The 25,941-nt window shown below is 38.6% G+C and overlaps 1 protein-coding gene across 1 annotated transcript in view; it reads right to left on the bottom strand.

Annotated features, from left to right (window-relative positions):
* Positions 1-25,941, bottom strand: part of TBC1D9 (TBC1 domain family member 9) — a 57,619-nt gene that overhangs the window by 15,527 nt on the left and 16,151 nt on the right. Inside the window, exons 2-13 of the mRNA XM_009290335.1 lie at positions 23,598-23,708; positions 16,838-16,956; positions 15,404-15,632; positions 14,073-14,334; positions 12,328-12,535; positions 10,095-10,301; positions 8,146-8,316; positions 7,540-7,690; positions 5,714-5,928; positions 3,535-3,652; positions 2,271-2,556; positions 981-1,110 (exon numbers count right to left, since the gene is read on the bottom strand). Of these exons, the coding sequence (XP_009288610.1) occupies positions 981-1,110; positions 2,271-2,556; positions 3,535-3,652; positions 5,714-5,928; positions 7,540-7,690; positions 8,146-8,316; positions 10,095-10,301; positions 12,328-12,535; positions 14,073-14,334; positions 15,404-15,632; positions 16,838-16,956; positions 23,598-23,708 (2,207 nt within the window). The remainder of the gene's footprint in view (positions 1-980; positions 1,111-2,270; positions 2,557-3,534; positions 3,653-5,713; positions 5,929-7,539; positions 7,691-8,145; positions 8,317-10,094; positions 10,302-12,327; positions 12,536-14,072; positions 14,335-15,403; positions 15,633-16,837; positions 16,957-23,597; positions 23,709-25,941) is intronic.

The raw sequence follows: 25,941 nt of genomic DNA on the forward strand, positions 1-25,941 counted from the left end.
TTCATCTAAAAGCAGTTAAGCCCACACAATATGTCTTCATGACGAGGAAATCAGAAAAATACAAGGGAAACAGAATTTCACATAAACGTCCTTCTCTCCATTATAATATTGCGTGAAGAAGATCTATATATCTAACTTAATTCAGCTTGCCCTTCAGTGTAGAATAAACTAAAAGACTACCTACTTTCTTATTAAAGAGATACCATATTATTAAAGCAAGGAGGTTTTAGGGACAGCTGTCATATTGCTAAGTATGAATCTACATCTTGAGTTAAAAATACTAATTTACCCTGCATGTCAATGGAAGGAAAAAAGGAAATTAAGGAGAATAACTCTTTATTCTTTAATTTTTATAAAAAATTAATACATCAGTGTAATCATCACAGATATTTTAACTGATGGCTTATTTTTAAAATTTAAGGACAATGAAACTGGTTTGCAAATTTTAGGTTTTTTTGCAGGCTTTGTCCTGTGCTTTACAGATGTTAGTTATTACCAGCTCCTTTCACTCGAAATTTTTTTAGCTTTGGTGATAATACAGAAACTAGTGGTTGATGGTCATAACCAGCACTTGCTGGAAAAAAAGTGGTAAAAATCCCAAAGTTCCACTGATAATAGTAAGGTCTTCTGAAATCATATAGATTTTATTAACATTTCAGTTTGGAGAAGCATGAAAAAGCTTAGATGAGAATGAACCTTTTTTGAATTACAAGTTCAACCTTTTGTTTGTAAATCACTTTTTGGTTGCGGGCTGCTCTCCTTTGATGCTCCAGCCTTCTATACAAAACAGCTCCAATTAAAAGTTTTGGCTAAAAGAAAGACTAACCCCTCTCCCCTGCCCCATTTCAGACTTCTGAGATGAGTCTGTATTTCTTTTATGTACTCTCAGTTCCAAGCAAAGCAAAACTAGAGTATCAAATTCCCCTGTAAAACAGAACTAGTGTGGGTTGGCAAGTTCCTGTTAAGAAATCCTATCCTACCTCATAGGAAGACCTGATTAGTCTGAAGATATCCACCTCAGGATAAGGCTCTACATCATCACTGAGCAGTGAGTGAAGATGAGGAATGGGTGGAAGAGTGCTGTCCTTATTAGTTACGCTGTCCAAATATCTGGTGGGGGGAAAAAAAAAAAAAGAAATGAGAAACCCAAGATTCATTTATACCCCCTCCCTTCTGAGGGTTGACACAATAAGGGTTACATATAGATTATTAAATGTAAAAATGATCAAGCCACTCTGTACTAATGAACTACATGATTTTTGACATCAGTAATTTGCCAAATCCTAACACTGCTTTTCCTCAAAGAGAGCTAAGGTAACCCTGGTAATGTGTTATTCTTTTCAAGAAATAGCTCCAATATAGCTAGTCACAAACAAGTGGCTTACTGAACAGATTTGTTGCTTCTGGCTGTTTGAATATGTCAAGGGAAGTATGACACCATGGGAACAAGGGGCAGTGTGCTTCAGTCTACATACCCCCCTGTCCTACTACTGCCCAACCTTGCTGCAAGGGGCTTTAAGGGCTTGTTCCTCCCACCGGTGCAGCTGCTGTAGGTCACCTGTCTTCTACCCTGCAGCTGCAGAACACTTAAATCCTCAGCAAGCGCTGGGGCTTACTTCAGAGAAAACACAGCCACGGTCATCTTTAATCCCAAAGAAATTTAAAACAGACTTCAATAAGGCTATACTAATGAAACTTATTAGGAAAAAAAATTCCAAAGTTTCAGCAGCATCTTGAAAACTAAACACTACTACCAACAAACATGAGGAAATCAGCGGTTGCACTCAGCAGTATTAGTTTGCATTAAATGACTCAATCCAGTCTATTTATCAGCCTCCTGTTTCACTGAAATCTATTCATTCAAGAGCCTGCCTAATTCTTCTGAGTTCCATTTAGTCCATTCACAAAACAATTTCCCTTGAGACCAAGGCTTTTTCTTAGCAGCATTTAAAAGGTAGCAGGCAAAAGATGAAGTAACAAAAACCATGTAATCAACTAAAATAATCAACCAAAATAAGTTTCTATAACCAGGTTTGGGAAGTTTATTTGAATGTCTTGAAAGAAGAATTTATATCTTGTTGGTCACTTTATATTATCTTAAAATAATGTTAAGAGTACCTTATATGGATGAAAAGGGACTATAAGCGTGTAAAAGTTTTACATATATTGTACTGGTTTAAAATGAGTATTTCAACATAGAGGAACACAAATCAGAAAAGTGAGCAAAAAGAAAAATAAAATGAAGATGCTTTATTTTCTGTAATAAATACCTTCCCAAGACTGTCATGGCTTCTCCATCATCTTTACAGTTAAGCAGCTTGTCTACATTAGCATCGAGGACAGCGAGCGCTAATTGAAATATCACCTTTATTCCTTCACAGAAGAAACAATCCACAACCACCACTGCACTCTCAAATGGCATTACACTGAGGAAAAGAGTGAGGAACCAGGACAGGGAAATGGTGGATATTACACCCAAGTCCTGCATGCAGTCATAAAGCTGTGGAACATAGTCACGAGCCAACTCTTCAAAGACACCCTGATCCACCAATGCTCCTGTTGAAAATAAATAAGGTTGGATGTCCGTTAATTAGGGAGCAACTGACCACATCACCATTTAGGGGAGAAAAATATATATACATATATTCTCTCTATATAAATACAAAACCTAAGAATATTCTACATGATGCTGACACACACTTTCTCACTTTCAGATAAGTAACAGGTTCTATTCCACTACTGAGCTGTACATACAAACTGAAATGTAATTTTTTTTTTTTTTTTAATTATACACTTCATAATAGCTAACAAAGGATCAATTTGGTCTAGCACGTACAGAAGTTATATGATGGCTTAGTACTTACCATTACTAATTAGAATAATACTTCTCAGCATCACCTACTGGAGGAGGCCAGGGTGACTGTCTGTGAGGGTGTGGATTTATTTCAAGAGAACCCTGCGTTATGCATATCTATGCCATGACATCAGTGTCTTAAGCAGGCCAGGAAGAATAATTTCTAAGGCTGAATGAGTATCTCAAACATTTGTGAGCTACAGTAAAGACAGTTTCCATGATAAACTGAAGAGCCATTCACTTTCACGTACACAAGGAAACTGTCATCTGACAACAGTAGCTTTCAGATACTTGTGCCCTTTTATGTGCCCTTTTAAATCAGAGGTAAACAGGCAAAGACTTCTACTGCAAATTGCCAAAGCTCCTGTTTCCACCTTACTTTATAGATAACTGGATCATCTAAAATTCAAATTTTAGCCTCCCATTTCTTCTTTATTTACTTTGTTTAAGCCCACTTTAGAATGCCATCTAATCCTAAGTAGGTGAAAAACTATTAACTATCACAGTATCTGTTTAGGGAATTGCTTCTATGATCCTGAGCAATCTCTCTTGCCACTAGCATTCACAGTTGTATCTATGCCACACATACATCTACAAACATGCTTATTTCAATACAAATAATACCAATTAATTTGGTTAATTTTTGTACTGTCATTTTAGAAAATTTCCCTGTAACATACCAACAACTCTTGTGTTGTAGTAGTCAGGTAGCATACGTTCACACAGAGCCACCAGCAGCCAGAAAGCTTCCTCCTCTTTTGCGTAAAGGAGGAGTACTGAAGTGACAATATTCATAGCCTAAAAGGAAGAGAAATATAAATTGTTAGACCCATTTATTCAATATCTAGCACAGTAACTGGGCAGATAAATGGTTACTATGGTTAGGAAATTAGCTATATCTCCCCCTGCAGACCCCAAACTCTTCAAGTATTTTCTGTAAAAACAGCAGGCAGTGTTTTCCCAGTGCTCAAAGGAGGGCTTGAGAAAGCCTCAAATAAACCACAAAAAATTGTTAGTTTTTTTTTTTTTTAAAACGAAAAAAGACTCAGAATTTGGTATTCTGCCAATAGGTGCTCTCCTGGGGAGTGGGTCTGATGCAGACAAAATGCCTCCTACAGCACTAATGATGGCCGCTGCTGTTACCACACTCTGCAGAGGCAGTCTGTACTCCCCATGCTTTCTAAGATTTCTTTTCATAATCAAGGGCCTACTCAGGTCTGCAAGCATGCAGTTACACTGCTAGTGGTATTCTGCCAATAGGTGCTCCTGGGGAGTCTGGGTCTGATGCAGACAAAATGCCTCCTACAGCACTAATGATGGCCGCTGCTGTTACCACTCCTTGCAGAGGCAGTCTGTACTCCCCATGCTTTCTGCTCCTATGAAAAGGTCAAGACACAGCATCTGTGAGCTGAAGCAAATGCCTGTAACAGTGTCAGTCACAACCAACCAGAGCAGTGTGAAACAAAAGTCTCTTGCTGTTGCTCACTCTCCATGTTTGACTGTGTACATGACAGTTTTTTTATGGCCTGTTTCACTCCATTTCAAATATCACAGCACTGTACAATGACCTCCGAATTGTTTGCTTACAGCCTTTGCCTAGACCTCTGTTAGTCTGAAATGAAGTATTCTGGTACCATTTTCTTCTCAGTTTGCCTCCTAAGGAATTAGCTGCTCATTTCAGATCCTGTAACATTTTAAGACTCCAGCTTGATCATTACCTGTTTGAAACAGCAACTAAGGTTTCCACTGAAACTCAGAACAATGTTATAACTCTGTCAAAGTCCACGCTATTCCTTTTTATCTTGTCTACCATGTATGAAATACTTCAGTGCCTGAATTCTCACTATAACTGTGAATCAGCATTCTGAATGCTATGGACCAAGTCCCAAGGCCATTAACAATTACTGTGACAGCTTTAGGAACCAGAATCACAGTGTCTTTCTACTGTTCCTCTGTTAAACAAGCTTTACAAAACGTTATTGTAGCTATTACTTAGTATTGTATTTGTTATTAAATAATTTATGATTGTATCTGTTAGAATTGCTTGCACTTTCACTTACTCGTGTTGTATCTAGGAGTCTTAACAGTCAGACATTAATCAGGCTTCCTAATACTCATGAATTCAAGTTTCCTTTTTGTAAAAATAGGTAGGAAGGCAAAAAAAGGGCCCAGGTGATAAGTCAAAGTTACACAGCAAGAAAGAATGATCTGGGACCAGAAACTAAAGTGACCTGAATCACAGGCATAGGAACTCCAAAACCATGCAGTGGTCAGCATTAACTCTACCGATACATGGTTGTGATGCACAGTGACAAGATATCTTCTAGGGTGCTTTTTTTTTTTTAAGTTTTGTTTTGAATGATTGAATGGCATCATTGAAAAAAAGTAAAGGAGGTTCTGGAGGGTTATTACAACTAATAAATTTTTACCTACTTATTCAACGTAAGGCTGAACAATTGAAGTGTTGTGGTTTTTTTTTTTTTCCTTGCTTAAAAGAAAAGACACTTTCTTCAGGGTCCATTTGTCATTTTCTGTAGATGCACTTCAGGACAGCTCTGTTATCCTCTGTCCAGTCTCTAGATTTTCTAGATTTATAGGCAGAAAATATGCTTACAGAAAACTATGCACATCTCTCAGCATGCACTGCTAATACTTCTGTTAGAGTAGGTCCTTGTGTCAAATCCCTCTGACCTCAGCACTACTGTAATTCCGCAGCATTGAGGCTTTACCTCACAGCATTATACATGTACCCGTGCACTTTACACAGCCAAATACTTGTGTACATGACTGAAGAAATAGGAGTATGAGGAAAGAACTGAAATTCCAGAAATTGAAGGAGTGCCAAGGTATTTCAATTACCTGACAATATCCTATGTTTGGATTTCTAAAAGCATAAGCTGTCAAGACTCTCCTTAGAGCAGCAATACCCATCTCATTCTGGAACGCAGGGTGTTCTGGAAGGGAGCGGTGCAGATCCCTCTCTATCTCTTCTGTAGCAAGATTATACTTCCCCATCGATTTCTCCACTAGGTCCTCATAATAGCCAGGATGAGTGGCCATTTCATTAATGGCTCCTGGGAGTGGGAGAACAGTATTAAAACCAGAAGAAAAAAAGCAAGGGTTAGCAGATACAGTATCCCAACATGATGATCATCTGCTATCCTTTCATCTTGAATGTCACCAACAAGCATTTTGAAAGCAAATATGAAATGTTATTTTTGTAAAGATGATTTAAAAAAAAAAAAAAGAAAAAAAAAGGATGTGCTTAGGTGACTGAGGTATCATGCCTTCTTGTCTTCTCCTCTAGAGGCATTTTATAATGAGGTTAAGAAAAAAAAAAAAGGAAGAAGATAAGCCCCTCTCAGCCAGAATGAAACAGGAGGCATGAAGAACAAACCAGCTGTGCAATCACATGGTATCATGAGCTCTCTCTGCAGTTGGCTGTGGGTTTGATCATCCTAAATAACTCAAAACATGCCTCTGAGAAAGCTACTTGCCCTGAGGAGGGAGTAGATTAATGCTTGGCTGCAGAAAGAATGCTATCTCAAGCCAAAAGCAAGAGACAGGAACTCCTGAGCTCTATTCCTGCTTCTGAAAATGACTCTGTCATCTTGTGCAGGACACTTAGCCTGTCTTAGGGATACTATCGCATGCTCACAGAGTTGCTATGAGATTTCACTGCTGACTTTAAAGCTTCTCTGGAAATGAAAATCTCAGCAGCAAAGGAAATCAAGTGTCAGTAGCATAAAGTAATGCACATGGAAAATACTAATTATACATACACCATGAAAGTTGATCCAAACTAGCTATTAATCAGACACAGGATAGATCTGTGCATTCCTGTGTATATTTTCTGAAAACATTTGTTTAATGCCCAGCAGCAAAGAGAAGATGTAGAAGATTAAGCATTATTAGGGAAGAAATACAAAACAAACCAGAAAGCATCATTAGGTCATCATATAAAGACCCTGGTGTGCTCATATCCTAAATGGTGTGGGTAGCTGTCGTAACTGTCTCAGGGAGCGGCAGAGCTAGAGAAGGCATACAGTAAGTGAAAGGTTATGAAGAAAGCCTGAGGTATGGACTGATTTCCATATAACTAGTAATAAAACGAACAAAATTCTTCAACTTCGGAAAAAAGCCTAAGGGGACGCAGATCTAGAGAATCCTTGACAACACAGAAGATGGACAGAAATATTTTCTCACCATTTTTCATATACTGGGGGCACCTAATAAAATGACAGGTTGTTTTTTTTTAAATAATAAAAAAAAAGTTAAAGATAGTGATTCCATGCAACTTGCTTAAACTTTGGAATTCCTTGCAACAACTTGCTGTGAAGGCCAAAAGCCTAACTGGATTCAGAAATGATTAAAGAAATGGGAAATAGGCCTGCTGGTGGTTGTTGAACGTCTAGAAGCCCTTAGACTGCTGGCTTCTGGTAACAGAGTGTGCGTTCTGCTTTTTTATATTCTCCCCTAATTATCTGAGCCTGTTCGAGAAAGGGTATTTACTGGTCTAAACAGAACTCTTGTCTAAACCAGTCTGGCACCTGCTAAGAATCACAGCCTTACTTGCTCCAAATATTTTTAGACGCTTATTATCTGCACCTTTAAACATCTTTGAAATCCTTTCTTCCCTCATGCTTTTGCTTATATCCCACAGTCATATTCAAATGAATACCTACCTGAAAACAGTAGCCAAAGTTCCCCTCTCATGCTTTCTGGAATGCCCTTCAGCACAAGGTCTCTGGTTTTCTCTGTACGATACATACAGACTCCTTGGCCATATTCAGCAAAGTGAATCTTCCAGGCCTGTTCCTTCAAAAACTCTTTAGCCTAAAAGCAAAGAAAGGCAGGCATAAAGATGCAGCTTCTCCTTCTAACACTCTGCCCCACTGAAATGCTAAGTGCTAAAAAGCCTGCAACGTCCTAACTTTGCAAGTGAGCAAGAAATAACTAGGGTACAGTCCAATTCTCTTCTTAACGGGCTGCCTCCTCCCATTTCTTAGTTTCTATCCCAGTAGACCTTGCTGTTAAAAGAATATTGTTGAAGCAGTTGTACTTAAGAGCAGGCATACAACCTCTCCTTGATCTACATCCAACTTTGCTTTTTTATGTAGTGAAGTTTGTACCGTTAAAACGACAGCATGGTCAATGCTCTATTTCTGTGAAAAATACTGCCTCTTAACTGTAGCAGAATGAAACTCTTCTGGCTCAGAAACATGGATTTTAAAGAAAACATAATTTAACAACTTTTTCAGCCAGGTACAGCACTCCGAGGTGTATTTTACCAGCTTGGGGTTGAACTCCTCAGGTGACCTCCGCCGATACATTGTCATTAAAGCTTGAGTTGCTGTTGGAATGCCATTGCCATTGAGATTGAACTGTCGCTCTCCCTCTGACTCAGAGCTGAGGCTTTTATGAGGACTGGCAGAAATTAAACTACTTGATCTTGTAAATACCTGTAGAAAGCAGTCACAAGCAATACAGACATGGGGCTGAGCCAGAGTCTGGACTTTTTACTTCATTTTACTTCAAAATTTATACATACTAACAGCTAACAAAAACTGAGCAAATTAAATCACCCAGGTACATTCACAGGCTGAGCATATGACAGCAGAAATTAAACCAGTATAGAATAATGAAATTGTTTCCAGTTTCTCAATAGCTCTCCGCCCCAAAAAGTAATCAAATCCTATAATTAGAATTGCTAAGGTAGTGTTAACTTTAAGTAGCCCTGGGCAATTAAACCAGCTCCCTTTGCCTCCTGTCAACTTCATAGGACTGTTGACTCCCCAGGTGGCTCCTTGACTGTGCAGAATGTAAGATTTATATGTAACATATACTTATGTGTGTGTGTGTACACATACACACACGTGTTTATATCTGTATATATGTTTATACAGACATAAGCAAAATAAATTATTTTGTTCCCCTCACTTAAAAAAATGTTCCACAGAAAATTCAGCTCTGTCAGATTGTGATTTGGAAGAAAAATATTCTGAAGAAAAAAGATTTTCTGACTTCTCAAACAACTTTGAAAATTTACCACAGTAATATCTCATATAGCAGTTCACACCAAATGCCTGAAATTGAAATTAGTAGTCATGCATGTCTACATATGTAGTCATATTACTAAATGTAATAATAATGCTTGCAATTATTAATTTGTGTTTATAATTCAGTAGGTAGAATACGTAGATCCATTTAGGGCAAAAGGCAAGACAAAGTTTCAGCATTATACATATATGCATGTGTGCTCTGGTATACAACTACAACAACGCACCAGTTATACCTCACCATCACAAAGCAAGTAAAAAACTGACTTTTAAGATTTACATGGCAAACAGGGTAGGGCTACTCAGCGCAATACTGAGTTATGGCTTAGTACAGACTTGGAATGGGAGATCTACCTACATAAAACCAAAATGATACACCACAAAAGCCTTTTCTGCTTTGAGATCCAAACTGCTAAACTTTGCTGGGTTTAACAGATCTGATGAGGTTGTGATATGAAGCACCTAAACTTCATACGTAAAACCTAGGAATTCAGCAGAAGCCTTGATATTCAAAGTGCCTGAGAAAAGTTTATCTAATCATATCTTTTAAGAACCATTTACTTTGCATAGGTAAATAGGGAGGTGGTTCAGAATAGGGCTATCTGATGTCCAGGACAGGTTTTGTTGTTGTTGTTGTTGTTTGTTTGGGGTTTTTTTATTTCAAATGTTCCAAAGTTCGCTAGCAGTGCACATGCAAACTTGCTCGGCTCAGAAATCGTTTTCTGAAGAATCAAAGGATGAGATTTAGCAGCTAAAATCTTCAATAAAAAGAGTTTCATATCAACTGATAATTTCTTCAAATTATTAAAATTCCACAATTACATTTTGACTTGGACAAGTCGATAGATATTAAACAGTATTATTCAATTAACCAGTTAGTTAACTATGACACTTTCCAACAAGATACACTGTAATTTCAGGATGTGGCAGCAGGAGTTAGAATAGCTCTTCCACAGCAATGGTGATTTCTCTTCGGTCTAACATGAAAAAAATAGATATCCTAATCGTAACATTTTAACTTTTCAGCTTAAGGAAGCTAAAGGCATTAAGATGAAAGAGGTAACACTTCTGTGTACAAAGGTTTAGCTTTACAAACACTTAAAGGTTTTTCCTGGCTTCTGTCTCCCCATACCAGTTAAAATCCCCTTTTTCTAGTAAAGGATTCATGTTCCTCCACATACCTCATCATCTGAGCTGATATAGCTTCCAGAAATATTTTTTTCCAAGTATATCTTTGAAGTGGTTTGTTGCAGAAAGTCTGAGATCCTCTGTACAAGAAAGTCTCTGTCTTTCAAGTTGGCAAAGAGGAATGTCATTCTGTTTTTCGTGCTGATTGATAATGGGCTGGGCAACACACTGGAGCTGTCTGCCTTTTCCACTATTGTCACCTAGGGAGAAACAGTAGCTACAGCTTAACATCTTTAATCAAGTTGCTTGGTCTAAGAAACCATCTTAATACAATAAACCCATGCCCCTTCCCCCCTTATATCAAATCACTACGGACATCCCTCTGCAGGAAAACAGGATTTGGATACAAGGACTTAGAAGTCTGAAAGGACAAGACTGTCATCCTTCAAACAACTGCCTTCAGGACATTCTCCAGCAAAACTCCTTTGCACTGCTTAGTTTATTTTCCTCAGGCTTTATTTTACAAGAATCAGTAAAACAAAATTTATTCTGTGGGATGCAGATCTATGGGCTCTTTTGTAGGACCTCCGAATCCCTCTCCTGCTCCCCAACACCAGTACAGGCTGAATCAACAGAGACTTTTTCTTATTTTTTATTGCCAATATATGTGAATAAGCCATTTTTGGGATAACGCTCCTGTTCTACTATATTATAGTTGCATACTGTGATAACAACTGTTACTGCAACTGTATTTTCATGGTACACAGAAACCTGCAACAAAGGGAAACTAACCCATGTCTTTCCTTACAAAGGAAAACATCTAACCCTGCAAGGTGGAGGTTTCTGTCTGGCCTTCAGTTGTTAGTGAAATGGTCTCTAATCTAACTGAACTCCAACCTGTAAACTGTACTCACATCACAACCTACTGAGTACAGGCCACTAGTTCCCTGAGCTTTCAGTAAAGCATGTTAACACACAGAACTCTCAGGGATAAGTCACACGCTGTGGATGAATTATATAACAGCTGTGTGTTCTAAACATTACCAGTTATTAACCTTAAAAACAAATAAACCAATCCAGTTTGTTCAGTTCGTACATTGAGCAAAACACAAGTCACAATTGCCAGCACTTTTAACCACTGCTTTTATGACTTTAAACAATTTCCTGGCGCTACCCAGTGTGTCACTGTTCTCCTTGCTGGTGCTGAGACTTAACCTGTTCACACAAAAGCACTTATTCCTTCAGCTATTTCTTTCCCTTAAAGCTTTAGAGCTGCTTTGAATCCCACGCTGCTGCGGCTACAGTTATCAAAAGCAGTTGCCGAATCTGCATCCAGGAAAAGAGGTCCTGGTAAATGTAGACTTCGCTCTCCTCCTCCAACGCTTTACCTGGAGGACCGTTGTTCCCTTGGAGTTCCAGACAAACAGTGCAACCATAATTGAATGTCTCTTCTCAAATAACCAAAGTCATTGCAACACACTGTGGAGAAGCTTTACTTCAAAGTTTCCAAACAAATACCACTTGTTTTTACTCTTAATGATTTGTGGAGGAAAAGAGTACCTTGAAATATTCCATGGTTCTTCAGTCAAGCCAAACTGTCCTTCGTTACATCAGCTTTGCTACTATTTTGAAGACTTACTTTACACATTTTTCCATTAACCCACAAATCAAGTCAATCTTAAAAAACTCCCCAACATAATTTTTTTTATTGCATCAAACTTAAATTCTTTTTACTGAACACCTGCTTTAAGCAGCCAGCTTTAAAAAGGGAAGCACACCAATTTGTAAAATGCTGACAAATATTTTCCATGTACAGGAACAAATGATTGCAAGTCTGTGTGAAAAGACAATTCAAGTCTTTAGGATTATGAATCTTTTTACATCTGACAAAAGCAAATCTTATCTGACAGATTCTTTAACAGAAGTCCACTCATCAATCTAGGAAGTTTTATCGTCCATCCCTCCCTATAGGGCACAAAAAAATGTACCATGGGGCTGTAAATCAGAATATAAATTATGCGAGAGGAAGGACTCACGAGGGTTGTAAAAACTAACAGAGAAAACTCCCTGTGAATTTTAGTAGTAGGAACTTTGAACTAAGATACACAGTCATTAAATATTACTTAGAACACATCAGAATAGTATGCTCACAAGAGATTAAGGGGATGAAAAGAGGTTTTTCTCCAATAATGAAAAAAACATCAAAGCTAGGATGCCATTTCCAATAGGATATTGCTTTACTATTTGCCCTATAAATTTACAAATACAAATATTTGTATACAATACCTCTCGAAGAGGGATAATAAGGCTGCACAAGTTCTCCTCTTTACTAGTAAAGCAAATGTAGTTTGTAGAAACAAACATCTGACCCAAAATATGCATTTTGTTGAATGGAGTCCAGAGAGTACAGTCTGTGTGTCCATCTAATTTCTCATCCTTGGGAAGTCGGAACAATGCACGGTATCTCTCACTCTTTGCTCTGGCATCAAGATCCCTAAAAAAAACCCACAGAAAGCTTTTCTTGTTTTAAGAAATACATAATACATTTTAAGACATATTTTATACAAATCATTGCAAGTTACCTGCAACATACAACTGAGTTAAGCATTGAGTGTACAGCAGAACAGTGGAAATAGTTTGCATGTAGGGGATGTATAGTCTCTGCTGCTGGAAGATTCTAAAACTACATGAAGAAAAAAAAATTCTGCCATGAATGACTCAGATACATTGATCCTGACTTCTCAGAGGGGACAGGTTGGGTGATCTTTTCGCATTCGGCCCTACTTTCTGAGAATATATACAGTGAATTCATTTATTATTAAATAACACATGACCCATATAGGGGATGTATAGTCTCTGCTGCTGGAAGATTCTAAAACTACATGAAGAAAAAAAAATTCTGCCATGAATGACTCAGATACATTGATCCTGACTTCTCAGAGGGGACAGGTTGGGTGATCTTTTCGCATTCGGCCCTACTTTCTGAGAATATATACAGTGAATTCATTTATTATTAAATAACACATGACCCCATGTAACATTAAGCCTCAGAGAAGCATTTTTGGTGTATTTATTAACATGATGGAATCCTGAGGGCTAGAGTTTGTTAACAATTTTAAGACTTAGTCTTGATAATGCATTCAGTGCAAAACACTGAATAGTTAGAAAGACAAACCTAAGTGATATAATGCAAGTAATGAGAAATATAAACAAGCACCGGTTACAATTCTGTATGGTTCACTAACATGATCAACATATAAAATAATGAAAAAATTAACAAGAAACTATTAAATTGCAGTATGGTATCTATAAAAGAAGCAGAAATATTTTCCAGATAATTTTTCATCCATTAGAATTTTATGTCATCTTTTTTAATCTCTGTTACCTAAAATAAGTTCCAGATAGACTTCATCATCTAAAGTCATTTTTCAATTCCAGTTATAGGACCAAATATGAGTGTTAGGCACATTTCTTAGTAACACTTAAATAGCTTTATTACCTTCCCCTGGTAACATAAAAGGGCCTTACAATAGATACCTAATGCAGCCAGTGTCGAGAGATATGTTAAAGAGCTTCTGAACAAACGAGAATTTGGCTCAAATGTGTTTCTTTTATTTTTGCAACATGTTCATATTCAAACATTTTCCCTTTCCTATTTCAACAGGAGACCGAGTAATTATATTTAAATAATTATTCACATTTTGCCACTGCTGGAATCATCATTCCTTTTGGAGTAACAGTAAATGGCAGCAACATTAGAAAACTTTGGACAAAATGCTGCAAGTAAAAGGACTGAGGAGAAACAAATGACTAAGAGCCAGTGCTACCTACCGTTTTAGTGCAGACACTTTTTTGGGGGATTTCTTTTTCAGTTTGGGTAATGACCTGTCTTGTTCAAATCCTTCATTGTCCAAAAGCTGTCGCATAGCTATATTTGCAAGCTGTTCCATTAGCTTAAATGTCTCACTGATATTAAGGAATACTGAGAAGAATTGCGGAGAAACAAATGACTAAGAGCCAGTGCTACCTACCGTTTTAGTGCAGACACTTTTTTGGGGGATTTCTTTTTCAGTTTGGGTAATGACCTGTCTTGTTCAAATCCTTCATTGTCCAAAAGCTGTCGCATAGCTATATTTGCAAGCTGTTCCATTAGCTTAAATGTCTCACTGATATTAAGGAATACTGAGAAGAAATGTTCGCTTGACCTTGTGCTCACTTTGATCATATCAGGGAAGAGCAGCGTAGCATTCTTCTCAAGCTGAGTGATATCGACCCAGCGGATAACTAACTTTGCTGAATAGAAGCAAACAAAAAAAAGATTCAGTACAAAAATTAGCATGTTCAAAAGCATTTTTCTTCCTCTTCCTATAAAATGTATTCAGCTGAAATTTTCTTGCATCTTGAAAAGTTGGGAGGACAGCACAAATAGACCCAGCTTGTACAAACAAACTATGATCACCTGACAAACAGCAGATAAGAGTTTAAATATCATTTACTTCTGTACAGAACACCACACAAAAGCATTAAAGCTAGGTGGGCTAATGTAATTTATCATTGCCACAGCATCTGCTCAGACTCTGATGTCTCTTTTCCTATGGAAGCAAAAAAAATGTAGCCTAAACACATCAGACAGGCTTGTGTTATTTTTATGCATTAAAAAGTTTCAAATATTACAGTAATGACAGATCCTTGGCTTTTCTTCCAACAGCACTACAGGTTAGGATATTGTCCTTAAAACAGGGACTAAATCTACATTTACTTTTGTCAAAAAAAAACAAAAAAAAAAATTCCAGTCATTCACTGTGGTGTGTCTACACAGCTAAATAGAAAGACCTGGGACTGATCCATTGCCCATAACCAAGTACTGCAGACTTGCTCACCTCCACACTGCTCAGAATTAACTCCCTCTAGAGCAGACTGGTTGCATCCACACTATGTAGTTCTTGATCCTGGGTCTCCTCTGAGCCCTTTGTGATGCTCTGGTGTTGTACAAGAGTAACTGTGGCATCTGAGGTTGCAAAGACTGCCAGAGTAGTACTGGAGGATTGTGTAAGAGCAGAAGGAGCTAAAACTGGTGTGATCTCATCCCTATTCCCTTTTGGGCACAGTCCCTGAAGTGAACCATGCCTCTATACGATGCCCAGGTATTGTTTTACAGAGAACTACTTTGAGAAATACAAAACAAACAAGGGAACAAGCACACAGTTAAGCGGCGTGACAATCAGGGAATTGCTCCCTGCTCCTCTTTTCCTCAGCAGTGTCTTTGCACCCCCAGCGGTTCAGCAGGTGAACAGTAACAAACTACAGAAGATTTCCTAACAATTCTTAGATGCACAGACCACCGTTCCACTGTAAAACATACCTTCCCTGCCCATGAGGAAAGAGTAAAAGCACAGGTGATTAATGCTGAGATACACCCAGCCCTGACGGGGAACCTTCCCCTTCCAGTAACTGCAGGAGTAGTAGTTCACTAATTTTTCTTCTTCCGGCATCCCAAATAGCTTGTGAAATTTCACTATAGCTTCCTTAAATTTTTCCGTATCGTCATCCTCCTTGATGCCATTGATTTTATTGTACTCAGCGATGATGCCCTAGTAGGGAGTGAAAGAAGTACATAGCACGTTAGTTGCCATGGGGTATCAGATATCCTTATTACCATTGCTGTCTGGGCCAGAGGCCAGAGCAGTTACTGCAATGTCAAGAAAGTCTTTTGCTTATCTCTTATTCTTCTACTCATTCTTTTGCTTATATAGTCATTTACTTTATTCAAGGCTGTCTTTCTGATGACCTTGCTCCCTACCATGCCTACGTCAAAAGCAACCAAACACCAACCACTTGCCAGTACCCTGTTTTAAATTAACCAGCCTTTCTCAAATACCTTCTTGTCTTCAAATTGCTCCATATTTACATGGAAAGCAGAGTAAGACAGCGAGCCATCATTCACATTTAATATTTGTCCAGCTCTAAAAAGTAACAATTTCCTTAAAGGATTATATTTCACAAGACAGATGTCTTCTTGCATAAGGTGTTTCCATGATCATCTACAGCCCTCATAACCTGATTCACTAGTAAAACACAAACAACTAGGGGATTCTTAAGACAGTTGATTTACTACATGAAATGTTAAAAGAGGAATAAGACAAAGCCAATGCTTAGAATACACACCAAGTAAGTACAATAATTTTGCTTACAATCAATCTTTTACCAAAATATTTATTTTTAGATAATTCTTAGTGTGGGTAAAACACTTTCTACCAGTATAGCTGCTATCTCTCCTGTAAGAAGAAAAAGAAATTCTGGTAAAACCAACCAACAAACAAAAACCCCCAAAACCCCACAAACAAACAAATAAAATCAATCAACCAGCAACCCCTAACACCTATATGAAGTGTAAATGTCAACACTACAGGATTTAACGACACAGAAGAGGGTAAGGAGACATTATACGATAAGTGCATGAAAAAAAAAAATAAAGCTTTGCACTGGAAAAGCAGTTACCTAAAACACTGTCAAAGTTTAAGACAGAAGCAACAGTGCAATTAATTTTAGAACATATAATGTTTGAAGCCCTGCCTATATATTTATATATATATATTTTTAATCACACTGCTGTAGTTACTTGCGCTAATCCCAGTTTCCCTAACTTTTACACACATGTTGCTACTTAGAATCTGGTTTTCCTTCAAAAAGGTGGAGCAGCCTGGGAACTACCAGGTCAAATTTATTTAGAATTCACGTTAGTTTTCCTTCCACAGTCACATTTATCATTAACATTTATAATAATATATTTAACTACCTGTATTTTTCCTCTGACAAACGTATTTATGTCATTCTCATTTTCAAAGATTGAAAGAGTTTGCAACAAATTCTGTTCAAGCCATTCCCAGTGTTCAGTGATTTCCTTCCTTGAACAACCTGTATATAAAAAAAAAGCACCCAAAAAGTCACAAAATAAATAATTCACCAATGTCAATGTCCTCTTAATCATAAACAAAAGACTCTAATAAAACTCGCCAGTAACTGGAGATGCAATATTTCACCAGATGCTGTGTCCCTGGAAATTCCAAAATTTTCTCCCATAGTCTTTAATTTCATAATAAATAGGTAGCAATCTTCAAGATTATTCTGTGAGAAGCACAAACTACTTATGTCACTATCATGAGCAAAAAACCCCTACATTTAGAGTTCTAACCACAATAACGACACTGAGCTGCCCAACGTCACATTAAAGAGTCAGCAAAGGTATTACCTGCATCTGTTAGGAACTGACAAAAAACCCCAATAATTGTATATTCTACCACTGGTTCCTCATTCTTCACCATTATATACATCTATAAATTATGAAACAATGATAAAATTTCAAGAGTAAAAGCTGGAAAGGATAATTTTCCTGACAAGTCTATTACAATGTTTCTTCCTCAAAAGAACAGCGCTGAAAGACCTCTAAGCAAGCTGTATCTTTTTAGGGGAAGAGGGTTGTCAGATGATGAAAGAATAAACTAAGCTAAACTAATAAACGTACTTTTAATGATGAAAGAATAAACTAAGCTTCAATGTCCCTGGTTTGCTTAGGAGACTAAAAGGGATCTTTGATACTAAGAAATCAGCATACATGTAGTCTGTAAAGTAGTACAGAACAGGGATGAAAAAGCTTCCTGTATGAACTAGAGTGTATATATGCAATTTTTTGCTTCTATTTTACTTGAGATGGATTGTAATAATTATAACTTCTATTTTGACCCCGTTCTCAACATCTTGCAGACTAAAGTTGTTGGTGCTCTTCAGGATCTCTCTGTGCCCACCCTGAAGGAAGAATAGATTCAAGCACTCACAAAAAAATTGTTCCTCTAAAAAAGGATGTTGAGGGAATTATGTCAAAACCAGGACTTTTAAATAAGTATTTTCGGAAAACAAACATTATATGTTCACATAGGAACATCTGTACCTGAAGCTTGATTAAAATTATCTCAATCCAGGTAGGAAATAGCATCAATACTACATCATCATCTTGTTCAAATCACAGATTTGGCTCATTTTACTCAGAACTAGCAAGTAAATGTACCTACCTGCTAACTAATGCCTACAAAACCCAGCAAAGTGAAGGGGCTTGTGTGAAGCAACCATTAGAAAGAGGTTAAATTACAACAAGCTGTTGCTAATAACTTCTTCAGCTTCACTACAGGCACAAATTGTCACATGTCTGCACATAAGTGTTTCCATGGTTTGCAGAAGAACTCAATGCAACCATCTTGAATACATACCAAACAATTGTTTTACTTTTTGTTCAGCAACAAACGATGGGGAAAAATATTCTTTCTACAGTATACAATCAGAGCTTTACACAACTCCAATGAAAGCAACAGAACACAAAATTCTGTGCAACTTCCAGGGGAATGTCACAATTCTAGTTGTAGTATGGATACATAAATCATGTTGCAGAATAGCCTGCATATGTAACCAGTATTTCAGAACCACAAGTGGTCGCCACTGCTGCTTCTCCTTAAAACTACTGGATGCAACCAGACCTTTCTGGAACTCAGGAGGTGGTCTGAAGACTAATTTATTTCTTCTTGGCTTTTACACTGCTGTAAAAAGCAGTGATGAAATACATGAGCTATGTATATAAAACTAGACTGTCATCAGAAAAACCGCTCATCTCTTGAAGAGCAGTGACAAGCAGTGCAGACCCACTATCATGGCTTAAAGCTGTCTATTTCTTGTTTGCGGTTCATCAATTATTTTTCATCACTTCTTACGAAACAGCTTTGGTTGATTATTCTCAACCTGTAACAACCCATCTCATTGTTTCCATTGCTTTTTGTCTCCACTTACTGTTTACTCTCCCAGTCTCATCTACAGCAGATCATGCAATAAGGCCAAAACCCACACCCCAGTTCTCATCAATTTATCATCACAGTCTAGATCTTTCTCTTTGCTTTGTTCACTCAGGATTAAAAAACACTTTTGCTGTGATGTTTTAAACTACAGGTATATTTTAACTCTGGTACTGGCAAGTCTTTGCCTATCTTAGCATATTAGAAGCATTGACCATTTTGCAATCATTGGCCTTTTAGGTAAATTAGGCAGTATCTCTAACTCTCAGGGAAGGGAAAAAAACATTTAACAGTTAAACCACTGCACTTTGGAATACAGAGCCCTCAAGACTGGCAGGAAATAAAATGGAAAATAGCTACAACGCATACAGTAGGCTACTAATCACTCCTTCCCCTCCTCTAAATGGTACGCTCAGCTTATGGTATGCTCCATGGCTGAAATGGTGTGATGTTGGCCAGCACCCCTGGTAGACTGAGCTATTCTCCTCAATCTTCAGGGAGGAAACTTACTAAGAGTGTTAAACAGAAGTTGGAGAGCTAAGGGAGTTCTAGACCAGAAGAGCTGGATGGAGGAAGGATGCATGGTGCTGGAGAGAGGTTAAGAAGGGGCAATTGCCTGGCAGCTGGGGTGGAGTAACAGCATGAGCAACACGGGAACATCTCTGGGTGTCAGGGTTAGGTTTCTAGCATCTGGGTTGGTTTGTCTAAGGTAAGAGGTGAAGGTACAGAGGGAACATGACTGAATTCAGGACTGAGAAGAAAATTAACAAGTTATATAAACATGCTTTCAAACACACTCAGAAGTATAATCTCAGTATTGTTTCAGTCAGTGACTGAGGAATAGGAATGGCTTAACTTGAGACAGCTGATGAGGCTGTCATGTTCGGTCTTCTCTCCCAAGTAGATACTTACCCGAGATGCTTACTGGTCAACCTGAACTGCTGCCTTAACAGAATGCACTGCAAGAGAACCCGTAACACTTCAGGAAGCCTAAAATTGTTCTTGCCAGTAATGGCAAGTTCAGGAGTGGACTGACAAAGTCTCATTTGTGCAGACAGGGAGGAGAAAATAGTTAACGGCTGGTAAACTCAACAGCACTCTTAACAGTAGAGTTAATACCCGAAATGAATTATAAACAAATCTGGGGTCTAAACGTAACTTAAATAGTCATTTTAGAGCAAACAAAACCCCTTGGATTATTTTTTACCTTTGGAATAGTCTTGTACAGAACAAGACCAAATGTCATGCAGTATGAATGAGCCAGGAAACAATCACATTTGTTCCAGTCACTCTGTATAGCTACTTACTGAAGATGGAGACTATTGCTTTATGGAAGGCAGAGGAGAATATGACAAATTTCTGTAAAAATAAGAGATTACAAGTACCAAATAACCAGTGGTCTACCCCTAGGGAACAGGGAGGGACAGCTGTACAATGCAGGACAAATCAGAGTTGCATAGCTAAATGCAGCCAAATCCCTTAGTAACCTGCATAATGGTAACAACCCTTGATCAGTTCAGAAGGAATTGCTTTATTTGCAAATAAAATAACCACAGCCCAGAGCCTTAGACAACACTGGGCTGCTCAGCTTCAAGGTTGCTTAGATAAATAATTTGCGCTCTGTAAAAGTCTACCTTCCTGTAAGAGATACACTATTCCCCTCAGGGGGCAAGACTAAGCTAGTGCAGTCTTACAATTTAACAAAAATAACTAGGCTAATCAACCAACTAGATATCAGGAGACTAAAAATTCAAGAAACACTCCACAAAATGGAATCACAGATATATACATTAACTACTTTAGCAATTTCAATTAGGGTTAAGATTCATAATCGAAGAGCATGTTTATTAAAACTAGCTTAAATGTAAACAGAGTACCATATTTCTACATAAAACCTGCAATATCTGTCACAGAAGAGAAACAAAACCCTCACAGGTCATCAGCAGCATAAATTTCTACATGCATGTTACATTTGTTTATTCTGGGGCCATAACTCATCTGCCTTCAATTTTGTGCCCTTGGTTACCTGAGGACACACACTGTAGGTATAAAATTAATTATCTGTAGGTGTCATGCAAAAAAACCTGAAAATGCACTTAAAGAAAAGTCACATGGCTTATTTCCACAGTCTTAAAAATTCATTTCTGAATATGTGCACAGTATGAGTGTCTTTGAAGAAACATTATTTTGTTGAGAACTTTGTGATATGTTATTTTCTTTGGAAGGGAGTCTGCAAACAGCAAGAAAATTTGTGCCCTCAGTTGCTCCCTTTCAAGTTTACAGGATAGAGGTGCTTACTAATTGCTGCGCACTGACATTTGGATGAAGGGAAGAAGGGATTGTATGTGCACTTGCAACTACCTCTGCTTGTGCACAAATAGTGTAAATAAACATGCTGGCAAGTACTTTTACCCTTCTGTCTCATGACTGAGATCCATGGAAAGCAAGGTCCCAATACTTATGGTCACAGCAGAGTAGCTGACAGTACAAAGCAAGCAGTTAAATAAAGATTTGGAAACGACCTTCATATTGACAATTTCATTAGTATCTGTTTTTACTATTAGCTGTCCCTAAAGGCAAATTATGTTATACAAATTTTAAAATCTTCAGTGAGTTGGTACTAATAGGTGCAGAGGGAAAAACGGATGTTTAAATCAATGCCTTCTTTCAGGTCTGATACCACGAAAAGTAGCAAGAAATACTTGTGCTAAGACGAGCTATTAAAAAACTTCCTATTGGATTCAGAACATGACACAGCTTTGATACCACTTTGTCAGACACACAAATCATATGCTTATAGGAATAAAGCCTGCTTTGAACTGCTAAAATTATTAGATCTATGGCAAACCTTCATCTATTCCTCCTCCTCTTCCCTTCCCAAAAGAGAGGATTTGTCTGGGGGGAAAAGTCATCCAAATAATCTAAATGTCAAATTTTATCGGGAGAATGGGCACAGATGAGAGGGCACTGTTAGACCAGAAGAAGTCTACAGCTTCATTAACTAGTATTTTTGAATGACAGGCAGCACTGGGGGTGCTGGAAGTTACCGGTCTATTAAAGAGATGACATGCATGCATGTCTCATTTGTCCTTTCTCAATTTTCTTTCAAATGAACAGAGTTCTGGCTGCTGCCTAAAACAGTGTTTGAAACTTTAGAGCTAGAGGAGCTGCATTCAAAAATTTCCATTTGCTAAGACTGAAAAGCAATACTATCAAACTGAGGATCTGACCTTACAAGCTTGGCCAATCAAAGCTAAATAACCTCGACCTTCAGCATTCAGCTTCAGACGCTATTTTCAGAGCCAGCAAACAGAACCAGAGACTAACTACATACTGCTTTATGCTACTTGCAATAGGTACCTGACCACAGAAATAAGCACTTAGTATTTACAGGATCTGATGCATGCAAAAAATCCTACTTAATGTACCAAAATATCAACTTCACTGATTTCACCGACTACTATAATGACAGAAGAAACAGTCTTACAGTTAGAACTGTCAAAGTTTGAGCCTTAAAGACCAAAACTCTTGAGTTGTTGCATCTACGTAAGAACATACGCTTCTGTATTTAACTCTAACCTAGAAATTCAGCAAGATGGTAGCTAAGTACGTCATATTTAGAAGGATAACACACTGAAATAAACGTCCAGGAGGTGGGCATCCCTGGGATCTAGATGGTAGTTATCCTGGAAGAGACTGAGCTCACTATCCAGGAAATGCCATACCGATATTCAGTACTCAGGTGAGAGCTGCGGTTGCACTATCTTCCTGGTTTCCATTTCAAGGGAAGCCAGGTGCCCAGTCTGGGTAATTTGGGGGCTATAACCCAGGTACTACTCCTACCATACTCTTTAAAGATACATCGCCCAGGAGCGCTGCACTTTAGAAGTGCTGTAGGAGTGAGCCATGGGCATGGAGAAGAACATGCAAGGAGGAGGGATGAATACTAGACTGCTTGTCTGGGAGCATATTTGGGAGATGGAGGGGGGGAAATTACAGAGGCTTCTGTCTCTGTTCCATGGCCATTTCTGGTTTTATTCAGTCATTGTGCATAACACATACACACATGCTGGCATTCAAGGTCTGAATATTAGAAGCTCTGGAGCTTCTTAATTTAACCGCTAGGGCAGGTTTTCATCCTGACCCATTTATTTGTCCCGAAATGACTGTGCTCTACAGGCAGGATGCTCTATTAGTTATGTGGCACAGTACCCAGGTGTCCTGGTTTCGGCTGGGATAGAGTTAATTTTCCCCACCAGCAAGGAGGTGCACAAGAAGGTGGGAGGGGGCACAGCCAGGACAGCTGATCCCAACTGACCAAAGGGATATTCCATACCATGCATGATGTCATGCTCAGCATATAAAGCTGGGGGAAGAAGAAGGAAGGGGGGGATGTTCAGAGTGATGGCATTTGTCTTCCCAAGTAACTGTTATACGTGATGGAGCCCTGCTTTCCTGGCGGTGGCTGAACACCTGCCTGCCCATGGGAAGGAGTGAATGAATTCCTTTGTCTTGCTTTGCTTGCGTGCGTGGCTTTTGTTTTACCTGTTAAACTGTCTTTATCTCAACCCACAAGTTTTCTCACTTTTACTCTTCTGTTTCCCTCCCCCATCCCACCAGGGGGGAGTAAGCGAGTGGCTGTATGGTGCTTAGTTGCCGGCTGGGGTTAAATCACGACACCAGGAAGAATAAAAATCCACATGTCAATATGTTTGTCCTTACCACAGGCAATAGTCCAATAGACCAAGGAGTCTGGTGCTTGGTAGAGGATTCGATACGGTGCCACTCTGGCACTGGAGTCCAACACGACATCAAGAGTACCCACAAGGAGACCTATGGAACAGGAAATTCTGGTGAATACACAGTGATGAATCATCCAAGATCCCACAGGAGGGGGCTCTGCAGCCCGTCCCCCCCCTTTCCATTTCACCCTCCACAGCAAAATGCAGACCCATGTATTCATCTCCACACTTACTGCCTTATGTTGTAAAGAGGGAAAGTGACGCAAGTCAGTTTCAACAAGACTTCAACTTTTAAACATACATTAATTCTAGCATAAAGGCAGACAAACTGAAGCAAAGCAGAAGGTAGCTGTTTTATAAAACCATGTTTAAAAGTTATTTAGTTCTTTTCTGTGTTTCATATCCTTTTGGAGCCCTGGGGAAAAACAAACAAACAAACCATCCATCTCAACACCAACAGAAAACCCCAGACAATACACCCTAGAAGGGTTCAAAACTCAAATGTCAGCTAGGAGAAACTAAGACTTCCAGCAAAAATAATTATTTTAATTAATGGTCTGATTCTTTAGGGTAGAAAGGGTCAAAACGCCTAACAGTCAAGCTGTTCTTCAGCTGAAAGGATACTGATGAAAGACAAAGCCATACTGTTTTCCTGAAGTAGCTTTGAAAATTCTTTGCTACTGAGGGGGCCATCAACAGTTGCATACCAAATGCTACCAATAATTCCTAACTATATTTCCACAAATTCTAGATCCTATTGTAATAAGAAATTACACACAAAACAAACTCTAACCCCCCAAACCCTCTCCCACAAGAAGCCCTATTTTTTTTTAAAGATGTAAAAGTTTTCCCCCTTTTCACCTCCACAAATAATTTTCATCTCTCCTGCAGAGATGTCAGATTTAAATTCTCATGTTGAAGTTCTCAGCAAATTCACATATTGAAAATAAATGAATGAACTTTCAAAGTTTTTTTTTTCTGCAAATATTTATTGGGGTAGAAACTAGGTTCTTTTAAATAGCTGAAATAAACTGCACTCGCCAAAAAAAATTCTAAAACACTCTTGTTAAAATCCTCTTCTCGTTTCAAGTGTCTGTTTTCATCTTTTACTGTCATAGTTTTTAGTTCTTCATTCTGGACTGTCGTAACTGGTACGGAAGACTGCTTCCCTCGCTATTCTTCTTTCAGATCTGCTTTATGCATCATAAAGATATAAAAGCACTACCCATTTTCCATCTTAGTAGATCCCTTAAATCCAAACTGAAACTGCGATTTGGAAATACCCCACCTATCAGTGATTTTGTATTCCTCTATTCCATGGGTTTTATTTCTATTTTGTTTTATACAGATCTTCACAGGCCAGATCAAATGTAATCTCTTCCTGCCCAATGCATTAATATCCACCACTTTTTAATCCAGGAATTCTGAAATACATGAGAAACAAGTCTGGACACAACATCAGGTCATTCGTTTGCAAGCAGTTTTAGAGAGCTGTCTGCTGATTATAGGATATGAACACAAAATATTAATGTAAAATATCCCAATGTTAATTAGTTTAACTAGCTTTAGCTGTTCCTATTGCCATCTTAAACCCTCATCTCTCATGCATTTTGATTACTGGTGTACACTGACAAGCTGCCTCTGATCAATCCTCCACCAGCCCTCCCAAGATACTTTCAAACTCAGCAGACTGAAGTAGGTTATAATGTTCTTTTTAAGCGTTTTTTGTTACATATACTCTCCATTCTAGCTTCACAACACCAGTACGGCCCTGGTCCAGCAAGCACGTGTGCACATTTCACTTCAAACGTGGGCAGAGATCCTCAAATGCTTAAAGCTACTACTGAGCTCAAGAGTATTGCTCAACTGGAGTGCAGACCAAGCCAGACACTACACTGCGTTAATCATCTGGGTTTGCTGCAAACATGTAGCAGGGCTCATGCCAAAGTTTCTTCATGCTTTGCAGCTTCACATGTCTACTGACAGTACTAAATATGCAATAGACACGATGCAATATCTAAATAAAGTTGTATGCTGGCCAAATGTAGTCTTCTCTGAGGTACAGATACACTGTTAAGTCCCTGTAGTCTTTAAAAATATGCTTGTTTCTTTCCTCCTGCTGTATTTCCAAATCTGTTGGTGTGTGGGTGTTCCTACCAACCAATTCTGCCGCTACTTCTAGGATGGCGCTGCAGCTGTGTTGTGGTTTAACCTCAGTTGGCAACTTGAGTACCACACAGCCACCCGCCCACTCACTCCTCCTCTCCCCCCCTCCCCCCCCCCCCCCCCCCCCCCCCGGGGGGGGGGGGGGGGGGGGGGGGGGG

The sequence above is a fragment of the Aptenodytes forsteri genome, unplaced genomic scaffold (assembly GCF_000699145.1).
Source record: "Aptenodytes forsteri isolate BGI_AS27 unplaced genomic scaffold, ASM69914v1 Scaffold125, whole genome shotgun sequence".
Classification (NCBI taxonomy): Eukaryota; Metazoa; Chordata; class Aves; order Sphenisciformes; family Spheniscidae; genus Aptenodytes; species Aptenodytes forsteri.